Below are 20,082 nucleotides of genomic sequence, written 5' to 3' on the forward strand. Positions count from 1 at the left end.
GTGATGGATTCAGTATGAAGAATGAGACACATTTCTGGACATGGCCACCATAGGAATTGTTTTGTTTGACTGGATATTTGTTACAAGGGTTTTGTTTCTCTTTATCTTTTTTTCGTAGATGGGGGATGTAGGGAGGAAAAATAAATAAATGCTCGATCATTGGAAAACAAAAACAACCACCAAGAATATGTCAGCTGCTACCTCCTACAAGAAGCCTTTCCTGGTGTCCCCTCCTGCACTTATGATTCTCTCTCTCTCTTTCCCTCTCTCTCTCTGTTATAATTTGCATATACTCTGTACTTCTTTACTTGTGTACACATTGAAGATAAGCTTTTTGAGATAAAGAACTGTTTCATTTTTGCCTTTATATCTTCAGTATCTAGCACCAATATCGTACACAGTTAGTGCTTAATAGATGCTTCTTTAATTGAATCGAGGAGAGAGACTGAAAACAAGGAGATGAATTAGGCAATTACAATAATCTAGGCAAGAGGTAAGATGAGGGCCTGAATAAGAGTGGAAGGAATGGAGTAGATAAAAAAAAATTAGCCATGTGTAATGGACAGTAGCAATTGTGGCAGCTGACTCTATATGAGGAAGAAGGAAGAATCAGTGATTTCAAGATTTCAAGCCTGGTTGTCTGAGATGATGTTATCATCACAAACATGGAAAATGGGAGAAAGGTTGAGTACGTGTATATATTTTATGCATATGTGTGTGTGCTTGCTTTAATATTCAATACAAAACTTAAAACATTTTAATCATTTTAATGGTTAGATCAATTTTTCAGATGTACATTAGGAATTTCATGTATATGTATATGTATAGAGAGAGGAATAGAGAATCGATATATATACATTATGTATAGTTTATAGTGTTCCTACTATGTAGTATATATCATCTATATAGCATATTTTTTAATAAATTTATTTTTTATTTTTAGTTTACAACATTCAGTTCCACAAGTTTTTGGGTTCCAAATTTTCTCTCCCTACCTCTCCTCCCCCCTTCCCCCCAAGAGAACATGTAATCCAATGTAGCTTTTACATATACCTTCACATTGAACTTATTTACATAACAGTCCAGTTGTAAAGAAGAATTATAACCAATGGGATGAATCATGAAAATGAAGAAACAAAACCAAAAAAGAAGGGAAGAAAAAGAGAGCAAATAGTTTGCCTCAGTCTGCTTTCAGACTCCATAATTCTTTCTCTGGATGTGGATAGCTTTTTCTATCATGTGTCTTTGGAGCTGTCTTTGAACCTTGCATTGATGAGAGGAGCCAAGTCTATCAAAGTTAGTCCTTACAGATTCCATATGTCTGTAATCATGTATAATGATCTCCTGGTTCTGCTCCCCTGACTCAGCATCAGTTCATATAAGTCTTTCCAAGTTGTAATGAAGTCCGTCTGCTCCTCATTTCTTATAGCACAATAGTATTCCATTACGTTCATATACCACAATTTGTTTAGCCATTCCCCAATGGATGGGCATCCCCTTGATTTCCAAGTCTTTGCCACCACAAAAAGAGCTGCTATAAATATTTTTGTACATATGGGTCCATTTCCCTCTTGTGTGATCTCTTTGGGATACAGCCCTAGAAGTGGTATTGCTGGGTCAAGGGTTTTGCACATTTTTATAGCCCTTTGGGCATAGTTTGAAATTGCTCTCCAGAATGGCTGGATCAGTTCACAATTCCACCAACAATGTAACATATATAGCATATTTTGTATACTATATAGGACATACAGTATATACGTAATATCTATAGATAGATATTATGTATAGAGAGAAATATAATCTATATATAGTTTGTATCTATATAGAATATTTTATATACTACATAGAAGATATAGTGTATGTTATATAGATAATATGTATATATATATATGAGAGAATTTATATATGGTATATATAGTTTATAGTATATATACTATATAGTATATATCATCTACATAGCATATTTTATATACTATATAGAACATATAGTATATATGTAACATCAATAGATAGATGGATGGATAGATAGATGTTACAATAGAGGAGAGGTGCCCGTTCAGGTGCAAGGGTGAACTTAATGACCTCTGAGATCCCTTCCAACACAATTTTGTGACTAAGAACTTCTTGCTTTTTCTCATTACATAAAAATGCAGTTGTGTTCACTTTACAGACATACATCCGTTACTATATTTTCTTCTCTTGATCTTTCACAGGTACTTCTTATTTAACAGACATAGTTTGGTGGTCTGGCACAATTGCAAGTAAGTATGTCTTAGAATGACTTTTTTTTCTTAAAACCAATCATTCATTCCAAGCATAGTTAGGGGCCTGGGGGAATGACATATTGGTTCTTCCTGGGTGGCTTTAATTTCGTTCCACTCCTTCTGGGTACCTGAAATACCTTCCAGAGCTCATTTCTTCCTTACTGTTCTCTTCCTTTTTGGGGGATGAGATAAGTAAGGGTAGAAAGGACAGGGAAGCAGAGAGTGGGGACAGATGGAGAGAATTAGTGTTGGGAACGGGGAGGAAGGAATAGGGAAAAAAATTATTCCATTATCTTTTTCTTCTACATTAAACCTTGTTTCCTTGTCAGTTTTTCCTAATGCACAAGATGTGCCTGTAGTTTCAGGCCACTTATATCCTAAATATTCTATTCTTTCAAATTACCAAGGAAACATTTAGGTACTACATGAACTAAGTAGAATTTCATGTATTTAAATATTTACTTTTGTTCATAAAAATAAATACTGTACAGTAATTTATATGATAGCTTATATAGGTAAATGAAAATTTTAATTCTGCGCCTTAAATCCCTCAGAGGAAAAGCATGTTAGAAACTGAACAGATTCTATGAGGTTTATTTTTAAAGTGGGGTTTTTATGGTAAGAAATGTGAAATGTCTTTTTTTATTGAAATTTTCTCCTTTAAAGATTATTATAAATTTTCAGTGAGCATTGAAATGTATATGTTATCAACACCAACTTGGGCTCCAAACCTGAGAGTCTTTCTTTATGAATATTTTTAAGACATTTAGAGATCATTGGTTGCAAGGTCTATTTCATGGACCTAAGGAATACATATAATATTACCTGTTATCTACCCCAATTATCCAAGTTCAGGGGAGAAGCTCCATAAAATTCATTTCCCATATCCTAATGTAACTCATACTTTGTTTTTATTTGGATTTCCAGTGCTATCAGGTGACTGAAAACTAGTTATTTAAATGTAGTATTACTCTAATATTGGCTACAAAACTAAAATATTTTTAATCATTTTAATGGCTTGATAATAATTCTCCAGAGTTTTGGGGTAGGGCATTTTGTAGCACTTACATCAGTAGTTTTTTTCAAACTAATAGTTAAAAAATGTAGGTCCTATCACTATGCCTTTGCTCCTGGGCCAAATATTAGTTCTTTTATACTAAAGGACATCTTAATGTAATGATTACAAGATATATTTTTATGATTTTCCTAACAGTGGCTCTTGGTCAGATTGGAAATTTCTTGGCTTATACAGCAGTTCCTACTGTGCTGGTCACTCCCCTTGGTGCTCTTGGTGTTCCATTTGGGTGAGCATTGGAATTTTGCATTGTAATATTTCATGGATTGGTAGGATGTGAATGGGATTTTTGCTTAAAACTTAGAGTTTTTCAATTAAAAGAATAAAAATAGTAAGTTACATATCTTTGATTTTTCTATTCTAAGCCAGAATTTCTCACATCTTGCTTTTTAGATAACTTTTCTTCCAGAAATTTGCTTTAGTATATTTCAGAATGCATTAATATGACTTAATTATGGACACCCATACCTCCCAGTTAAAGTATGAATAATAGTTTTTGTTTTACTGCTCTTTAAACCTGGTACTTTTCCAAAAGAACTAGCAACTCTTTTCTGACTTCTTGGCAAGTATTCTAAAGCTAGTTATGAATCCAATTAAACTAAATTCTATAATTAAAAAAACTATAGCAATTATTTGTATGGAACATTCACTGAATAGCTTAATTAAAAATAAATTCTTTGTTGAATATCTGTATCCCATTTGTCTAGGGGAGAATAGAGAGAAAAATCTGAGTTTTTAAAATCTGTTGAATCAATGGTTTTTAAACTGAACTTTTAAGTAAAAAATTCCAGAGTCCTTTTCAAAGTATAGGCATAGTGGGCGTATTTAATTTTTGTGTTCTCACTGTCACCTTGCACAGAGAGTAAAGACGTTCCATAATTTCAGAATGTTTGAAAAATTGAATTGGAATCTAGTGCTTTCTATACGTATAGCTATATCCTGTCTATGTGGGGCATAGATGTAAAGGTCACAAATTATAATGTGTCTAGAATTCCTATTTTTATATTCAATTTCATATAACTTTTAAGCGTTAATTTTTATGTTAATAAGCACTTATTTTCTTTCCTATCTCTCCCTCCTCCCACCCTGGAAAAAACCGGGGAAGGTAGAACAAAGCCCTTGTGACAAATATACATATTTGAATGAAACAAATTCCCACATTAGCTCTATCCAAAAATATGTGTCTCATTCTGCATATTTAGTTAGTCCATTAACTCTCTGATGTCACTTCTGCTTTTTTATACTCCATTGACAGTTTTTTTAACCAAAAAATGTGTTTAATCACATTTTCTTTCTGATTTCAATTGTAATGAAAGAGATGTTCCCTTGGAATAAAATACTTAGATCCCAATAAATAACTACATACAGAAAAAACAATACCTTCTGATTTCTCTAGGACCTTCGTTCATCAACTATACCCCCCTTTCTTTTTCTATCTTCCATGTGTACTTTTCCACTACTAGCTCCTTGACTTCTCTCTAGAGTTCAGTCCTTCACTGGGTCTATGATCTCATCAGTTTGAGTACTCCCTCCTCTAGCACAGATTGCCACACATCTACACCCTCTTATGCCATACAGTCCTTGTGTTCTTCAATAAATCCTCCTGAAAACATCTATCTAGTGGAAGCCTTCATCTAGGTTAAGGGATCTCAACCTGGAGTTCTTGAATTTGTTTCATTTAATGTTTTCATAAGTGTATTTCAGCATAGTTGGTTTCCTTTGTAATCCTATTTGATTTTATGCATTTAAAAACATCAGTTTTTTAGTTGTTCATTCATTCAGTCATGTCTCACTCTTTGTGACCCCATGGACCATAGCACACCAGGCCCTTCTATCCTCCACTATCTCAGCTTTCCTTATACTTTAAGTCTCACAGCCATACGTTACTACTGAAAAAACCATAGCTTTGACTGTATGGACTTTTACCGGCAAGGTAATGTCTCTCCTTTTTAGTATGCTGTACAGATTTGCTATAGCTTTCCTTCCAAGGATCAAGTATCTTTTAATTTCATGGCTGCAGCTGCCATCTGCAGTGATCTTAGAACCCAAGAATATAAAATATGCTGCTTCTTCCATTTCTTCGCTGTCCATTTGTCAGGAAGTGATGGAACCAGTTGCCACGACTGTCGTTTTTTTAATGTTAAGCTTCAAGTCAACTTTTACACTCCTCTTTCACCTACATCAAGAGGTTTCTCAGCTCTTCTTCACTTTCTACCATCTGCTTATCTGATATTTTTCCTGGCAACCTTAATTCTGGCTTTTGATTCATCCAGCCTGACAGTTCACACACAACATACTCTGCATATAAATAAATAAGGTGACAATATATAGTCTTGTTCTACTTCTTTCCCAATCTTAAATCAATCAGCTGTTCTATGTTCAGGTCTAACTTGTTTCTTGGCCTGCTTATAGGTTCCTCGAGGAGACAAGTAAGATGATCTGGTACTTCCATCTCTTTGAGGACATACCACATTTTGTTGTTATCTACACAGCCAAAGGCTTTAGTGTAGTCAATGAATTCAGCTTCCTTGCTTTCACCATTCTAGCAAATGTTGGCAATTTGGTCTCTAGTTCCTCTGCCTCTTTGGAAACCATTATTTAGTAATCGTCACCAGACTACCAAAGGTATCTGAGATACACAAAAACATTAGCAACCTCTAATCTAGGTATTTTTGTATTTCCTGAGTATGAGAGAAGCACCTTTTATGGAGTTGTGTGACTGGCTCACCTGTTTTCTCGTCATTTCCTAGATGATCCTTTGTATCACCTTTTGCATGAAAGCTATCATTGATTAATATGCTGCATCCTATTTATATTATTACATCTCTCAAAAAAAAATTTAAAGGAATCTTTGCTTTAAAAAAAAGCTTTCCCCAGACAATGCTACCTTTTTAGGCTTCATTTTTTCCTATTACCTTCCATGCCAAACTTATAGTAGACCACGCCTGCTGTCTCCTTTTGTTCGCCATCCACCTACTCTTTAACCCATTTGTAATCTTTTATTCCTACCAACTTTATGCCAAAATTGTTCTTAGATGTCACTATTGATCTCCTAATCTTCAGATCCTGTGGCCTTTTTCTTAGTCTGTCTTGCACTTGTCTTTTCTGCTGTATTTAACAATGTCAATCGCTCTTCTCCCTTGTCTTCCATGACATTGCCCTCTCCTAGTTCCTCTCCCACATCTCTGATTGGTGCTTCTCTCTAATTCACTGGTTCCTCTTCCTATCATGTTCTCCTTCCTCTACCCTGCCCTCTCCAAAAGTTGTTACTTTTTCATAGTCTTACCTTTTGCATTCTTTTTTCTCTTGATGTTCTTTCCCTTGGTTATTTTACCTGTATCATTTCAGATGACTTTTGACTTTTTGATTTTAATCCTCTTGAGCTCCTGACTCATGTTTCTATCTCCTGGATGTGTCTACCTGACTATGCTTCTAGCTTTTCAAAATTTTCAATTCTCCAATGGATTAGTGATCTTGATGACTAGGTACCTGCTCCAGCAATGCAGCCTGGCACTCATTAATTCTATATGATTCTTGCCTTTGTGTTCCTGCAGATGCTTCATGGGGGTCCACCCATTGTACTGGAGGTCTTCCTGGAATTCTCTTGGCATGGAGTGAATACCATTGAAACATACCATCTCTTCCTTAGTTATCTCTTGCTCTTGCCATGTGTTTGGCCTGCATACAGTTAAAATCATTTATGTGGCTTTGTGTGGCAATTTTTGTGCATTTTTTAGTAAGATATTATAGCCTCCTATCTACCATGTGCCTCTCCACTGCTCTTTGAACAACTCTTGACTTTAACTCTTTGAAGATTGTAGAATTCTATTACTCATAGTCATAGAGTATCAACAGATAACACTCCAAAAAGTGAGTGATTACTAGTATTTCTTGTTCCCTTTTCTAACTCTTGGCAACTGCCACTGCAGAAAGAGAAGGGGGATGAACAGGAACAAAGGTCACTTTTTACTTTGTTTCATTGGTTGCTATGGCCAAGTAATCACCAACCTACTATTGTTGCGCTTCTCTGTACTTGGCTAGGATGATTATTGGAGAGCAGACATGGTCTGTTGCCAGGACTGTGTTGAAAGCCTTTCCAGCAGGGCAGAACCCACCTAAGTTTGTGCTCCATTGCTACCGCCTTTGAGAACCCAGGGCTACTTCCACACAGGAAGACGGTATCTCACTATGACTTCATGGAAGACCTCAAACTCAGTATATCCAAAACCAAATTCTTCATCTTTCCTATCAACCTATACTTCTTTCTGACTTCCCTCTCTTTGTCAGGAAGACAACCATCAATCAATCAGCAAACATTTAGTAAGTGCCTACTATGTGCTACATGGCTGTTCTAAGCATATCAAGGCAAAAAAAGTTAAAAATGAAACAACCCCTGCCATCAAGGAACTTAGATTATATTGAGGGAGACATGGACATAAATATACATTTACAAATAAATTCAAGGTGATTTTTCTGGGGAAATGTTTGAATAATCCAGCTAGCAGCTTCTGTGGGGGTATAAGATTCACCCATAGCCAGCACCCAGAAAGCTGCCAACAGCACAGGTTCTTTCGATCTGCTTAAGCAAGGGAAGCAAGGTGAAGGGGTTGACAAGCTTACTTTTAATTCAACATACCAATATCATTCAGTTAGTTCAGGGGAAAAAGTCAGCACCCTGAACTTCAAAACAAAATGCAAACAAATTACAAACATCAACAGACTTTGTCTGATTCAATCCCAACACATAGTTACCAGAGTTCAACAAAATCTCAACATCCGGGTTTACAAGCTGGAGGGCTACTTAGCTACAGCTGCCCGGAGTCTCCTCATCAACACCATCTCCAGAGCCCCGAACAAATGGCTCTGTCCTCCCTTCTTATAGGGCTTCAGACATCAAACATCATCTGAATCACCAGAGCTCAGGCTCTGGTGATTGGTTCTTGAGTTGGTCCCTCCCCTTAGGACCCTGGGAGGTTCACATCCACATGGATTAGGTTAACATCTAATGGGGTTTGGGCCTGGGGCTTAGCACCTAATAAAGCTCACTGAGATAAATTGAGTCACTCAAAGAAAACAAAGGCCATTCTGGTTACAGGAAATATGAGCAGCTCAGAGGGATCAGAAAAGACCTCATCAGAAGATGGTGATTGAGCTGAATTTAGAAAGAAACGAGGGATTTTAAAAGGTAGAAGTGAGAAGGGAATATGCTCCGAGTATGGGGCACAGCTTGGATGTACGTGTGTAGAGAGAAGATGGAATAGCATGAGGAACAGCAAGAAGGCCAGTTTACCAGACTGTAGAGTGGATGAAAGGGAGTAATGAATAAAAGTAGGTTGGAGCCAGATTGAGAAAGGCTTTCTCTGCCAAACAGAAGAGGTTGTATTTGATCTTAGAATTAATAGGGAGCCACTGGGGTTTATGGAGCAAGAGAAACAACTTGTGTTTTAGGAATATCACTCTATAGTCATCTGGCAAAAAAAAAAAAACCCAAAACAAAAACTTTCTCCTATCCAAGTCATCTAGGTGTTGCAGTGGATAGAGTGCTAGGCGGAGTCAGGAAGACTCATTTTCCTGAGTTCAAATCCAGCCTCAGACACTTATTAGCTGTGTGACCCTGGGCAAGTCATTTAACCATCTTTGCCTCAGTTTCCTCATCTTTAAAATCAGATGGAGAAGGAGATGGCAAACCACTCCAGTATCTTTGCCAAGAAAACCCCAAATGGAAGTTTTAGATGAATAACAACAAAATATCCAAATCAATAAATCCTGTTTCTGTTGGTGTGATATTGTTCTTTTTTCTTAGTTTTCAACATTCGTTTTTTATAAGATTTTGAGTTCCAAATTTTTCTCCTCCCCCCTCCCCAAGATGGCAAGCAATCTGATATGGGTTATACATGTTTAGTCATGTTAAACATATTTCCACATTAGTCATGTTGTGAAAGAAGAAATAGAACAAAAAGGGAAAACCACAAAAAAAAACCCAAAACAAAAGTGAAAATAGTATGCTTTGATCTGCATTCAGACTCCATAGTTCTTTCTCTAGATGGGGATAGCATTTTCCATCATGAGTCTTTTGGAGTTGTCTTGGATCATTGTATTGCTGAGAAGAGCTAAGTCAATCAGTTGATTATCTCACAGTGTTGCTGTTACTATGTCCATTGTTCTCCTGGTTCTGCTCAGTTCACTCAACATCAGTTCATAATAAGTCTTTCCAGGTTTTTTTGAAATCAGCCTGCTCGTCATTTCTTATAGCATGGTATTATTCCATTACATTCATATGCCACAGTTTGTTCAACCATTCCCCAATTGATGGACATCCCCTCAATTTCCAATTCCTTGCCACCACAAAAGAGCTGCTATAAATATTTTTGTACATATAGGCCCTTTCCCCTTTTTTATGATCTTTCTGGGATACAGATCTAGTAGTGCTGTTGTTGGATCAAAGGGTATGTATGCACAGTTTGTTTGCCCTTTGGGCATAGCTCCAAATTGCTCTCCAGAATGGTTGGATCAGTTCAGTGTGATATTGCGTGTGTGATCCAGGGCAGGGGCAGTTTTTGTATATCTTGTGAGCTAAAAATGTTCTTTACATTTTAAAATCAAATAAAACTTTATAAATGTAAAAACAATTCTTAGCATAGAAAAACAGGCAGTGGGTCAAATTTGGCTCCTGGACTAAAGTTTGTGGACCACTGTTCTGATCCATCCTTTTCTCTCTGCCTAAGGTAATACTGCTACCACCTTAGTTTTAGCCCCTTTACTGTAATTGGATTACTGTAATTGTTTCTCAGCTGATCTCTCTGCCTTCTAATTCATTCTACATTCTGCTGCTAGATTAATTTTCCTAAAGCAAAGCTGTGATCATCATCATCATCACCACCACCACCACCATCATCATCGAAAACAAGCATTTATATAAGCACTTATATAAGTTTGCAAAACTATTATCTCATCTTATTTTCACAACAACCCTGGGAATTGGTGTTATTATGCCTACATTATAGAAGAGAAAACTGAGGCAGACAAAAGGTTAAGTGACTTCCCCAGGGACACACAACTAAGTAAGAATCTAAGGTCAAATTTGAACTCAGGTCTTCCTGACTCCAGGACTCTACCTGTCACACCACCTAGGTGAATAGCCTGCTCCAAAACTGCCCTACTTCCCCAATGCTTGCTAAATGTTTGACTCTTTAGACTGTTATTAAGAGCCTTCCTCGGTTTGGCAACCTATCTTTCCAGGCTTATCTTCTACTACTTCCCTTTTTTTAAAAGTCTTATGTGCCAGCCATTTGTTGTACTATTTGTTCCCCTAGCAGAGACATTCGATTTTCCTACCTTTGCCCCCTTGGTTAGATTGTTCACTTGGTCACAAAAAAGTCTAATGGATCATAAGCTTTGGCAGTTCCTGCCGAAGTGGAAAGGCCTGGTGAAGACCTGAGTGTCCTCTGTCGGAAGGTCGGCCTAATTTTGGAAAAGCTCCTCACCAGTTTGGCTGCAGTGTGATGATATTGTGGCTATAGAAACTTCAAAATGATCTTCCTAAAACACAGGTCTGATATCACTCCCCATTCAGTCAACTCCAGTGGTTCCCTGCTGGTTCCAGAATCAAATAGAAAATCCTTTGTTTGACTTTAAAAGCCCTTCCTAATGTGGCTCCTTCCTACTCTTCCAGTCTTCTTACACTTTACCTCCCTCTATATACCCTGCAATCCAGTGACGCTGGGTTTCTTGCTGCTCCCTTCTTAAGACACATGCCTGAAATATCAATTCTAATCTCTGCCTCTTGGCTTCTCTGGCTTCCCTCAAGTCTCTGTTAAACCCATCTTCTGCGAGAAGCCTATCTCAGTCTTTAATCTAGGTCCCTTCCCTCTGAGGCTACCCCTAATTTATCCTGTCTACATCTCGTGCGTTCGTAGTTGTTTACATGTTGTCTGTAAGCAGCTTGAGAGCAGGGACTGTTTTTTGCCTTTCTTTGTATCCCTAGCGCTTAGTAGATGTGTTGTTGTTGTTGTTTAGTTGTTCAGTCCCGTCTGACTCTTTGTGCCCCTATGGGGTTTCCTTGGCAAAGATGTTGGAGTGGTTTGCCATTTCTTTCTGCAGTGGATTAAGGCAAACAGAACATAAGTTGCCCAAGGTCACAAAGCTAGTGAGTGTCTGAACTCAAGTCTTCCTGACTCCAGACCCAAGCACTGCATCCACTGATTCACCTAGCTGTCTCCAAGGTAAAGAGAGGTTAAGTGACTTGCCCAGGATCGTATCGCTAGTATGAGGCTGGATTGGAACTCAGGTCTTCCAGACTGCAGGCACAGCTCTCTATCCACCGAGCCATCTAGCTGCCTCACTTGGCACGTAGTAGATGCTCAATACAGCTAGTTGACTTAATAAAGCCAGTCATTTAGGTAACTGACTAAAAGACCATCTACTAAGTATCATATAAGAGTTGTTTGTGTCAGTGGAGGGAGTACTTCTATCAATGAAATCACAGCTATTGTATGCATATTGTCACATACTTAGCCCGGTGCACAGTACATAGAAGCACTTAATCAATATGTTTTTACTTATATGTTACATTGTTATTTCTCATTAAGAGACTTTCATTGTCATTCAGTTGACCATGAATGTTTTATCAGTCATACTGTAAATGTTACTGTCCCAAGTATTGTGTAAAACTCACTGGCTTCAAGCCTTACGGAATCACTATTTCAGAAGAAATACTACACTTCATTAATTCCATCCCTCACTCATTTATCCAATAAATAGCATGTTATTCAAAAATTTTATAAAACTACTTTTAGGGGCAGCTAGGTGGCGCAGTGAGTAGAGCACCTACCCTGGAGTCAGGAGGACCTGAGTTCAAATGCGGCCTCAGACACTTGATGCATGTACTAGCTGTGTGACCTTGGACAAGTCACTTAACCCCAATTGCCCTGCCCAAAACAAAAACAAACAAACAAAACCACTTTAAAAAAAATTCCTTAAAAGACTGATAAATCTCTTTGGCATATATACATAAATATACACACACATATAGACATACACATTTGTATGTGTGTGTGTGTGTATATATATATATATATGTGTATGTATACATACACACTTCTATAGAGTGACAGATTTTCTTGTGTGGCATATAGAAACAATATGAGTATAATATTTTATTTGCTTTGATCAGCCAAAATCTCCCTTTACACTCATTCACCCCACTCCTTCCCCAGTTGAGAACATAAGAAAAACAAAACCAATTACAAACACATTCAGTCAATCAAAACAAATTTCCACATTGGCCAACTGGCCATACCAAAAAGAAAATTTGTCTCATTCTGTATTCTGAATCCTCATTCTTATTAGGTGGGTATGGTATGTTTCATCATTAGTCTTCTGGAATTGTGGTTGGCCATTTTGCTGATGAGAAATCAGCACAATAGTCTTCTGTCACATTTATATTACCATAAATTATTCACTCATCCCCCAATTTCTGGATGCCCCCTCAGATTCCCATCCTTTACTGCTTCAAAGAGCTATAAACATTTTTGTATACCTTTAGAGCTTGTTTTGCTTCCTCCCTTAATCTGCTCTGCTTCAGATTTCCCTTCCCCTTTTCTCCTTTTCCCTGCTGTTTCACTTGTTGAATGAAATGTACTTTTGTGTCCAACTGCATATGTATGTATATGTGTATGTGTATATATATGGTCTCCTTTGACTAGTTCAGATGAGATTGAGGATCATGTGTCAGGTGTTACCCTACTCGTTGTTTGTATAGAAATCTCCTTGTGTACCCTGATTATGTGAGATAATTTTCTTTCCCTTCTTCCCAACCCCCAATTCCCTCAGTATATTTCTCTTTCCTCACCATTCTTTTAAGGGCTCCAAGACATAATAGAACTACTCCCAAACCTTGTGTAATTGGACTGCCTCTATGACCCCTGATGATGATAGAGATTAGAGGGGACACCTGTCTCATCTCCCCATATTTGAAAGTAAGCAGTTTATTCTTGTATAGTCCTTTATCACTGTTGATTCATGTCTGCTTTTTCATGTTGTTTCTTCACTCTTGTGTTTGAAACACAAAGTTTCCCTACAGCTCTGGTCTTTTCATGAGGAATGTTTGGAATTTTTTTATTTCATTAGAGGTCCATTTTCCCTGTATCATTTTACTCAGTGCTGTTGGGTAAGTTATTCTTGTCTATAAGATCATATTTTCATTTTGGGGTTTCTTTCTGGAGATGGATTCTTTCAGTCTCTGGGTGGCACTCTGTTTCCAAGAGATCTTGGCAGTTTGTGGTTTTGTTTGCTTTTTAAAGATTTCTTGAAATAAGATGTCAAGGCTCTTTTTTTTTGGCACGGTATTCAGATAATGCAGTGATTCTTAAATTTTATCTCCTTCATTTGTTTTCCAGGTCAATTGTTATTGCTTTGAAATACCTTACATTTTCTTCTCCTTTTTTTCAACCATTTGACTTTGCTTTAATATTTCTTGTTGCCTTATGGAGACATTGGCTTCTAGTCAGGCCATTCTAATTTTCAAAAAGTTTGTTGCTTGGGCAAGGTCTTGTACTCTTGTGCCAACCTGTTAATTCCTTTTCCAATTCTTTCTTTCATAGATCTTAGTTCTTTTCTAATTTTCTCTTATTTAATTTATAAAAACATTTTAAACTCAGTTTTTAACTCTTGCCTCATCTTTCCCTGAAATTCAAGTTGAATTTTTGCCCAGGCTCTGTTTTTCTCTGAGGCTTTGTTTCTAGATAGTTTGAAGTCATTCTTTTCTTCTAGGTTTATGTCTTGAGCTTCTCTGCCTCTATGATACTTTATGAGGGCTTCCTTTTTTGGTTATTTGTTCATTCTTCCAGGCTCTTCCTGACTTTAGAATTTGTATTAGGTCTGGGTTCTGTTGTACTTCTGGAAGGAAGCTCTGGGCTGGTCCTGTTGCTGTTTTTTTGTATTGAGTGTCGTGTTATTCTAGGATATCGGGGATAGTCTGGGGACCTGCAAGCTTCCAGTGCTCCCAGAGTGACCTGATCTATGGTAAAGCCCAATTGTTTCCTCCTTGGTCTGAGCTCTTCAAGTTCCCAACCAGGGTTTGGGTCTGAGCAAGAGCAGACTGCTGCTGGATTCAGCCAGTAAGCTCTGCTGGTTCTGCGTGGTGAAATTGTGGGCTCCTCTTTGGTCTGGGATTCCTGCCCTCCTTCTTCTGCACACTGAGGTAGATGTTGGGAATGGGACCCTGTTCTGCTCTTAGGGTCAGAGCCACCTTGATGCCGTTGCTTGCTATGGCTTGATTTTAAACTTCCTCCTTTCTCATTCTACCTCCCAGGGTCTCCCCACCCTCTCTCTTCTCAGTCTGCCATTTGTGGCTGACCCAAAACTGGTTAATGTGCAACAAAACTTAGAGCTCACATCTGTCCCTGTTGCAATGCCCCAGTATGGCACTGGTGGATCCCAGGCATGGTTCTCACCAAGTGTACAGTTTCTCCCTGGAGTGTTCTATGGCAGACACATTCCTGGCCTGACCCCAGTCTTCAGTGTCTGTAGACCTCACTCTTTATGCTAAGCCAGGCTGGACAGATGACTCACTGTGACTTTTTCTGGATGTCTTCATCGGGAGTCGGTCTGGCACATATTCTAGATCTGTTTAGAGGAGTTTTGTGGAAAGAAGCTAGGCTGCACAGGTTCCTATCACTCTTCCATCTTGGCTCTAACACTTTCAACAAGTACCAAGTCTTTTGCCAAAAAAAAAGCCATCTTAAGATACAGTATTCTTGATTTTTTAAAAAGTCTCATTTGCTTACATGCAGCAGCACTTAATATGTAATCACACGTCTTGTTTTAAGAATTCCTGAGATTCCACAAAATCCAAACTTGTAACTTTATAGGGTATTTTGGTTAACTTTTAAGTAACTATTACATTTTCATCATTAAATTCTTCTTTCTGTTTCAGGGGTTCTTAACTTTTTTGTGTCACGGACCCCCTTGGCAGTCTGGTAAAGCCTATGGATCACTTCTCAGAAAAAAGTTTAATATTTAAATGCTAAATTTCAATTAGGGATTAGTGAAAGTAAAGATGTAGTTCTTATCCATCCATTATCAAGGACCCCCTGAAATCTATGGGGGTCTACGGACCACAGGTTATGAACCCTTGTACCTTATAAACAAATCCCAGCAGAGATGGAGAATAGCTATCGTCATAGGTATAAATTGCTTGCTTCTGGCATATAATTATATGGTATCTGACTGTGTTAGCTTTTGCAAAGGCACAAATGAACTCCAAGTTATAGAATCATAGGATTGAAAGGAATCTTAAAGAATACATAGACCAGCCCATTCGTTGTCATAGATGAAGAAACAGAGACCCAGAGAGGTTGGAAAGATTCATCAAGGTCATAAAGATAATTAATGACAGAGCTGGAAGGAGGGCATAAGCTTCCTTTTCCCCAGGCCAATTCTATTTTGCTTCTGTTTCACTGACTTAGAGATGAGGCTTCAGGTGGCTTTGTCCTTTGTTGTACATTTAAAAACAGGTCCTGGTAGACTTGTTTATTGTGGCAATAATTTTTCACAGATACCTCATTTTATCCTTACAGCAACCCTAAGAAGTAGGTATAATTATTGTTCCCACTTTTCAGCTGAGGAACCTGAGGCACAGAGAAGTTAAATGATTTGCCCAAGATCACACTGCTAGTAAGTCTTCAAGGACTGGTTTTGAATTCAGGTTATCCCCACTCCAAGTTCAGCATTCTACCCACTGCAACACCCAGCTTTCTAGAACACAGTAGTGTCTCCCCAATCGTGCCACAGTAGTTTTTGCTTCCCGTATTTATTTTGTTGTTTTCTTTTAAATTATAGTGTTACTTCATTTAGATGGTATTTACAAATTTAATAGCTGAATTTGTATTCAAATGTTTATGTTACAAATATGATGTGTTAGCTCCTTAGTGTTAAGGATTTTTTTTGTTGTTTTTGCTAGTTAATGAGGAATGGTCAGAAACTTGTCCACTAAGGACCTTACTTGCTCTAAACCCAGAAATCTATAATAAACATCTTGTAGTAAAACAAAACAAGTTGTGCTTCTTAGCAATGTCATATCTTTGAAATGTCTAGCAGATATAGAAAGCACTCTTTTTAGAAAAAGAGCTGAGGGAGTAGGAAAAAAAAACCCAGAGGAATAAAACATCTCCTAACTGCTCGAATACAACTTTGCTGCTTGAGACTTTTTCTAATAAATCTGGTTTTGAGCCATTATTATTATAAATTTCTTCTTTATTTAAAAAAAACACACAACTTTTAAAAATGTGTTGATGCCTTTTTTAATACTAGTGCTGATTTCCAGTAATGCTTTTCACTACTTCCTTGTAACTTCCTTGTAGCAAATCTAAAAGTTAAAGCAACTACTGGTTCCAGAGTAGCTAGGTTTCTGTATCCTCTCCCTCTCCAGTAAGGGGCCTATCTGTTCTAGACCCACATACCCCATCAAGATTGGAGTTAGTTCTGGAGGAAAGCCTAGCCACCTAAAAGTAGAAATCAGGTTCCTTTTCTCCTCTCTGCTTCTTTACTCTTCTACCTTGTTGCCTTGTTTCTGGTTGTTTGCTCTGATAGAAATAATGCTGCTTTGAATATATTGGTGTATGTGGGAACTCTGTCTTTGTCCTTTTTGAGGGGCTTAGTCTAAGTAACGAATCATATCTCTGGGTCAAAATGTATGAACAACTTAGTCACTTTTATAATTTCAAGCAGTTTTCCAGGTATGGCTGAACGCCTTCATAGTTGAACCACGGTGTATTAATATGACTATCTTTCCGAGGCTTCTCTTGTTTATCATCTTTGATGATTTAATACATATGAGAAGAAACTTTGAAGTTCTTTTATCCCTGATACTTCATTTTTCATTATCATCATCCCTTCTGAAAGGGAAGTTTCACTCTTGTAATTGTTTATTATTGAAATTTTAGTCTGAATATTTCCTAGCAGACCAGTTTATTTCAAATGTTCTGAAATTAGAGGAATTATTTCTTCTTTTTTTAAAGGCATATACCCTTCTTCTCACTTAGCCCTTCTCTCTAAGGTGGCTCTCAGACAGAGCTCCAAATGAATGTTTGCAGTATTTCTTAAGTTTCTAGGTTAGGTGCCACATTATTTACAAGGTGAAGTCTTATGGCTAAAAGTTATTTGTTCACTGAAATCCTAACGAATAGTTTCAGGATTACTTTCACTCAGAGCATGGCAGATTTTACCAGTCTTGATTTCATGCAAGGCTTTGTTTTCGTTGTAGTCTTATACTTAATATCTTTTGTTTGTATAGCCCTTAGTAGATTTCAAAGCACATTCACATACATACATTCACATTTGATCTCGGCTAAGTCCTTTTTAATAAAAATATAATCATGCTTACGCTGGCCCAGAAAATGGTAAGAAGGCCTCTTGAACCTATACATGTGATTAGTTATCATCGTTCTGAAGGGAAGTGTAAACCAAGCATATAATAGATGAGTTAAAACTGCCTTAGTCTGGTCTTTTGCATCAGAGATGACCCTTCCTTTTGAAATGGGAAAAAGGGAGGAGGCCTAAGCAGGGAAGGATCAGAGAAGCTGAACATCTTCTGAGATTTTTCTAGACCAGACCTATTTGTAGTATGGCTCTGTTATTATGAGATCCTTCTGTTAGAATGTGAGCTTCTTGAGAGCAGGCACTGTTTTTGCCTGTTTTGTCTTGTTCCATCACTGATCATAGTTCCTGGCACACAGTAGGTACTTAATAAATGCTTGTTGACCTGACTTGTTATCTAGTTTGAAGTATTACGAAATCTCAGAACAGTAGGGAAATAGCATTCCAAAGCCGAAAGAAATATAATTTGTTTAATCATTAGCACTACGATTTTCCTTTAACTCCCTCCAATGTGGAATATAGAGAATTAATTTAGCACCTGCAGGATGTGTAATAAAACAGAACAGAAGGTCGGAGTATGTATCTCTTTTTAGAGGAACTTCACATTCCAAATCACTTGTCAAATAACATCAGGACTTCTCCAACTCTTCATAAGTCCCTTCCTATTATGATGTCATCGCTGTTAAAAATTAATCAAAAGAAAATAACTTTGACTCCTTGGTTCAGCCAAATTTGTGTCTGGTTATCATCTGATTATAGAGAGGGAAATGTTTAAAAAAAAACCCTCTAGTCTTATAAAAAGTTTCATTATAGAGAAATTAAAAACAAATTGACAATAAGATTATATTCATCATATTAAAGAGTCAGTGTAACTCTTAGGACTATGGGTGATATTTTTATAAACCTAGGATGGTTTATCAGATGTGATAACCTTCTTATCCTGTGGTCAGGTCGACTTCTAGTTTCATTCTGGCAACTTTGTTTTATTGTTGTTCATTTGTTTCAGTCGTGTCCAGCTCTTCATGACCCCATTTGAGGTTTTTTTGACGAAGATACTAGAGTAGTTTGCCATTTCCTTCTCCAGCTTATTTTACAGATGAGGAACTGAGGCAAACAGGATGAAGTGACTTGCCGAGGGTTACACAGCTAAGAAGTGTCTGAGGCCGGATTTGAACTCAGGAAGACTCATCTTCCCGACTCCAGTCCCAGCGCTGTATCTAATGCGCCACCTTGCTGCCCCTCTGGCAACTATGGCAACTCCTAAACTAGCAAAAGAGAAAACAGAATTTAGTGGAGAAATAACAATCTATTAATTATTTAGATGTTTGTTTTATTATAATTTGGAGGATGGAAGATTTGATTAAGGGATCCCAGGTCAACTGAGTCCTTGCCCTCCCCCATCCTATTTGATGATATACAGGTCAGGTAACAGAAAGAATGAGGTTTTATTTTCTTAAAAGGACATAAAAGAAGTATTTATACTTTATTTCCCTTTTGGGAGGTAGGAAAGAAGTTCCTCCATTGGTTTGGTGTAATTACAAGTTGGCTAACTATTGGCCTGCTAAAGGATCAGCCATACCCTTGGCACCTTTAAAAAGTCATGAGCTAAAAATCTCATTCTATAGATGAGATGCTCTCTGAGGATTCAGTCAAGAGGAGAGCCATCCCTCTCAGTTGAGAAGAAAGTCAGCTGTGTAAGAGGAGCTCATTTGTCTCTTAAGAGAAAATCAATCTTGGCCTTTCCCTTTTGTCCTTCTTCTGGAGTCTAGTGGTAGAGAGATTTCCTTTTCCTTCCTTCCTTGCTTCCCTGTTTCCCTGCTTCCTTCCTTCCCTCCTTCCTTCCCTCTTTCCTTCCCTCCTTCCTTCCCTCTTTCCTTCCCTCCTTCCTTCCCTCTTTCCTTCCCTCCTTCCTTCCCTCTTTCCTTCCCTCCTTCCTTCCCTCCTTCCTTCCTTCCTTCTTTCCTCCCTCCCTTCCTCTCTCTCTCCCTTCCTTCCTTCTCTCCTCCTTCCCCATCATCACTGGCATCATTTAGTAGAGCAAGTCACCCAATAGGAGACACTGAATTCAGAGAGTATGCCCAAGGATTCTAGCTGAAGAATCAAGTAGAGCTGTGGAGAACAGGCCCAGGGAGCCCAGCTGAACCACCTGCCCAGTAAAAGTGTTGTGCCCAGTGTGGGAACAGCATGAGAACACCAGGAGAAAAGAAAAGACAAGACATCTGGATCCTACAATATTAGAGGCATAAGTTGACTTGGCCATGCATTCCATAAGTATATGCCTCTCTACTAGCATATTCTACATGCATGCCCATTCTTCACACTCATACTGGTTTTATTGGTGGGACAGCGTGACCTAGCTTTGTGGGG

The 20,082-nt window shown here is 37.9% G+C and overlaps 1 protein-coding gene across 1 annotated transcript in view; it reads left to right on the forward strand.

The window, feature by feature from the left end:
* Positions 1-20,082, forward strand: part of NIPA1 (NIPA magnesium transporter 1) — a 56,470-nt gene that overhangs the window by 21,852 nt on the left and 14,536 nt on the right. The window contains exons 2-3 of the mRNA XM_036745447.1: positions 2,214-2,261; positions 3,478-3,568. Of these exons, the coding sequence (XP_036601342.1) occupies positions 2,214-2,261; positions 3,478-3,568 (139 nt within the window). The remainder of the gene's footprint in view (positions 1-2,213; positions 2,262-3,477; positions 3,569-20,082) is intronic.

Source organism: Trichosurus vulpecula, chromosome 2 (genome assembly GCF_011100635.1).
Source record: "Trichosurus vulpecula isolate mTriVul1 chromosome 2, mTriVul1.pri, whole genome shotgun sequence".
Classification (NCBI taxonomy): domain Eukaryota; kingdom Metazoa; phylum Chordata; class Mammalia; order Diprotodontia; family Phalangeridae; genus Trichosurus; species Trichosurus vulpecula.